Below are 4,447 nucleotides of genomic sequence, written 5' to 3'. Positions count from 1 at the left end.
CAAAAAAAAAAAAAAAAAAAGACTGCATAACCGGGAGGTAATGGGATCTGAATTTGTGCCTAGGTTTGTCTGGGTGTGTTGTCCACTGTTTGCATTCCTACAAATGATGTCAGTCACCTGCTTATAGGAGGGGTTCGGTGCTGTGGGAAATGTGGCATTAGGAAGTGTTGGTTTCAGTGAGTGACGATGCTCAGCTGTTGCCTGGTGATTTGGCTTACTGTGATCTGTTGAGTGTGGCCTCACTATGTAGCCTGCGCTAGGAGGGAAGGATGGAATACACGTGTGACGACCACCATGTGACAGCCACCGTGCCCACTCACGTGAGCCTAGGGAACCAGAGGTGACTAGAGCAAAGCTCCCCTCTATGAACAGTAATGAGCCAGTGACCTATGCTTGGTTTGCGTCTGTGCTCACCCTTATGTAAGAAAAGCAGAATTTACTCATGTGCTCCCAGGATACAGTGGCCGACACAAACAGAAATAACCTCAGTCTCCTTCTCTTTTTAGTGGCTAAATTTTATAACAAATGCTTGCTAGCTCCTAATGTTAAAAACTTCCTGTTTTTCTGGGTCCTGCAGCTTTCTCCACAGATGACCTTGGCACACGTGATTCTGTCTCTGTGCGTCTATAACTATATCCGGTGCCCCCTTGCCCACGGTACAGTGTATAGGAGAAGATGGGATGCAGAATGTATGGTCACAGTCGTTAGGAGTCAAGGATCTCCCAGACTGCACTTGGCCATTTCTGATGTGTTTTCTTCTCAAGTGTATTCTCATCTCACGTGACCTTCCTTGTGTGCAGCGATCCTACAGCAAGGAACTGTTTGAAGAAGTCATTTCAAAGATGCGGAAGGCGGGAATCAAATCCACCATCGCAATAGAGAAGTTTAAGCTTCTTGCAGAGAAAGTGGAGGAAATCGTGGCAAAGAATGCGCGGGCAGAAATAGACTACAGCGATGCCCCGGACGAGTTCAGAGGCAAGTCCGCATGCTCATGCGGTGTAACTTGGAGTGTGTGGCATTAAGGGTGCTTTCTTGGTCACTGTTTCATTCCTGTGAAGCTATTCCACAATCAAGGCAACAGTTTGAGAGGGTGCGTGCACGATCAGGATAGCAGGGCCATGGCGACAGGCAGGCAGGTGTGGGGCTGAGAGCTCACGTGCAGACCCAGGCAGGGAGGCAAGCTGCCAGAGGGTGCAAGTAGGCTTGGTGTGGGGTTTGAAACCTTAGAGTCCACTTCCAGTGACAAATCTCCTCCATCAAGACCACAGCCATTCCAACAAGGCCATACCTCCTAATCCTTTTGAAACTGGTCTGTTAACATTTGAGCCTCCGGCGAGCCGTTCTCGTCCAGATCAGCACAAGGGCGGCCGCTGGCTCTGCTTCTTGATGGTCTGATGCTATAGCTGATTCTTGAGCGTTGTCGAAAATTATGTGTGCAAATTGTAGTGAATATTGTAGATTGAAATGTTGACCATCCGAGGCTGGAGAGATAGCTCAGTGGTTAAGAGCACTGACTGCTCATCCACAAGTCCTGAGTTCAATTCCCAGCACCCACATGGTGGGTCACAAACATCCAAAATGGAGTCCGGCACCCTCTGCTGGTGTGTCTGAGGACAGCAGCAGTGTCCATCCTACATTGACCATCCCCAGTGCGGTTTCATCAGATACCCAGGAAGACTTCAAAGGCAGCTCTGCCACTATCAGGAAGGAGTCTGGATTCCAAGGCAAAGGGTCCTGCCCTAGGCCTGCTGCCTAGCTGTCTTTTTGCTCCTTTCTCCTCCCAGCAGCAGTGGCAGAGGCAGGGCAAGGCCTTCATCTGCCTTCATCATTTGCTGCCTTCCTTTACTGAGGGGCTTGAGGGGCTGCTCACTCCACAGCTCTCCCTGAGACTGTCTCGCTGGTAGGAACCATCTGCTTTTGTTCTTCAGGGTTAGTGTGTTCTGCTCTGTCTCCACAGACCCTCTGATGGATACCCTGATGACTGATCCCGTGAGACTGCCCTCTGGCACCATCATGGACCGTTCTATCATCCTGCGGCATCTGCTCAACTCCCCCACTGACCCCTTCAACCGCCAGATGCTGACTGAGAGCATGCTGGAACCAGGTAGGAGGCCCAGTGAGGGCAGCCAGACCGGTGCCTAGAGGCCTGCAGTCCCAGCAGCAGAAGGGGATATCCTGTGCATGGCACGTTCCGACAGTGTAATTACAACACTGTCTCAAACAAAAAAGAAAAGGTGGCTGGGCCTGCACAGAGCCCTTGCCCAACTGTGTGCATCCCCAGCACCACCACATTGGATCCAGAAAGTACCCAAAGCCACGGAGCACTCGGCTCACTTTGGCTTTAACGTTGTTTTCCTGTCCATGGCTGTTCCTTCTGCAGTCCTCAGCACAGGGAGCACTGTGGACTTTGTGGCCACTCAGACAGAACTGCAGTGGAAGAGCCTGTCATCCAGGCCGTTAATCCCCTGTGCTTTCTCCCTCAGTGCCAGAGCTAAAGGAGCAGATTCAGGCCTGGATGAGAGAGAAACAGAGCAGTGACCACTGAGGCCCCATCACTCCTCCGCTGGAAGCCGCCACGCCAGCCAGCCAGGCCGCAGCAGCATCTGCCTCGAGGCTGCAGCTCCGGCCTGTCACCAGATGTGGCCAGATCCTGAGAGCCCACCCGTGTGACCAAACAGTGGAGATCTGAGGGGATGACGAGAAGAGGATTCCTGTACATATATTTAAGTGACAACAGTCAAAGCTTGAGGGACGAGTTTACGATGGCTTGTGTAGTAAAGCGCACCCTTCGCCTGTCGCTACCTGGGGCTGTGACAGCGGAAGTGTTTAGTGACAAGTGGGTCTGGGCAGCTTCCCCCTGAGCTTACGTTTTGTTTTGTTTTGTTTTTTCGATGTGAATAGAGAACTCGGACATTTTGCTGCTAAACAATCTCCCCTCCCTCACCCTACTTGCACTGCTGTGGGTTTTTTAAAGAGAAACAGAACCAGACTCCTTTCCCGGCCCTCCAAACATGTATTCTGTGAGATAACTGTGCCTGCGACAAAAGTGTTAATCTTGGGATCGTATTTTTATATCATATTCACATGCTTGTTTTTTTAATTGGTGTTAGATGACATAATTAATAAAAAAGGCAAGATATTTTCAGAATTTGAATTTCAGTTTTTTTTTTCTTTTGAAATAGCCCTTTTAAATTTTTTTATTATAAACAAAATGAAGAGAACCCAGTGAGCCTGGTCCTTCTAGCAACCCTCAGTTAAGATCCTGAGGAAAGGGTGCAGCAGCAGGCTGGCTGGAGTGGATCAGGACTCCTGTGACTCGTGGGGCTCGGGGGAGGTGAGGGGCGTGTTTTGTTTTTTGTTTTGTTTTGTTTTAATCCTATGTGACAATTCCAACTATGCCGAGGATAAGTTCCTCAGCCAGCCCTGGGTTCTCTTATATGCTGTGTCCTTTTGGGGTTTGACCTTACCAAAGCAAAAAAAAAAAAACAAAAAACAAAAAAAAACAAAAACAAAGGGTGCAAGAAATAAGAAATGTGGAAATCTGTCTGCTTGTTTACATGGCCCAACAACACCACCTAGGCGCACGCGAGCAGAAGCCCTCTCTGTATTACCGCTCCCTACGCAACATACTTGAATTCTTGAGTTCCCTTTGGGGTGAAAAAGGCTTTGAAACCATAAAGTGTTTTAAAGAAACGAAATCTTCAGAAACATACTTCCTCCTCTTTTCCTTTCTCCTCTGCTCCACAGTCTGTGCTCTGTTCAGTTCCCAACACAATCAACAATAAACGGTGATACCCATTCGGAAGGAGCCTTCTGTGAGTCGTCTTTTTGTTGAAAGAAATGGGTGGGAAAGGCTGGCATGGTGGCGCACACACACCCTTAACCCCAGAACTCTCAAGAAGAGGCAGATGGATCTGAGTCTGAGGTCGGCCTGGTCTACATAGAGAGTTCCATGTCAGCCTGGGACACATAACAGGATCCTGTCTTTAAATATATGTAATATGTATATATATAAATAAGTATGTACATATATGTGTGTGTGTGTGTATATCTATATACATGTATATGTGGATGGATAGATATATAAAACAGGGCCAAAGAGATAGCTCAGCACTTACAGGAGCAGAGAGGGACCCTGGTTTAGTTCCCAACACCCATACCTTGCAACTGCCTGGAAGTCCAGATCCAGGGGCCTAGACATCTGTCTCCCATGAGCAGACACTGGGCACACAAGTGATGCATGTACATACACACAAAGCATTTATACACATAAAATTAAAGGATCAAAGTCCAACAAGAGCAGGTCTCTGTGAAGAAATGTTCTTTCTGGAGCCAATTAGAAATAGCCTACCGCCGGGCGTGGTGGTGCACGCCTTTAATCCCAGCACTCGGGAGGCAGAGGCAGGCGGATTTCTGAGTTCGAGGCCAGCCTGGTCTACAGAGTGAG

General features: G+C 48.7%; 1 protein-coding gene across 2 annotated transcripts in view; it reads left to right on the top strand.

The window, feature by feature from the left end:
- Window positions 1-3,808, top strand: part of Ube4b (ubiquitination factor E4B) — a 104,670-nt gene extending 100,862 nt beyond the window's left edge. For both annotated transcript variants that reach the window (XM_021161159.1, XM_029475722.1), the window contains 3 exons: window positions 801-975; window positions 1,958-2,104; window positions 2,484-3,808. In XM_021161159.1, coding sequence (XP_021016818.1) covers window positions 801-975; window positions 1,958-2,104; window positions 2,484-2,545 — 384 coding nt within the window. In that variant the 3' untranslated portion in view covers window positions 2,546-3,808. The remainder of the gene's footprint in view (window positions 1-800; window positions 976-1,957; window positions 2,105-2,483) is intronic.
- Window positions 3,809-4,447: the final 639 nt, after the last annotated feature.

This window comes from Mus caroli, chromosome 4, assembly GCF_900094665.2.
Source record: "Mus caroli chromosome 4, CAROLI_EIJ_v1.1, whole genome shotgun sequence".
Classification (NCBI taxonomy): Eukaryota; Metazoa; Chordata; class Mammalia; order Rodentia; family Muridae; genus Mus; species Mus caroli.
Note: the sequence above shows the minus strand (reverse complement) of the source record. Positions and strands in the feature narration are given on the sequence as shown.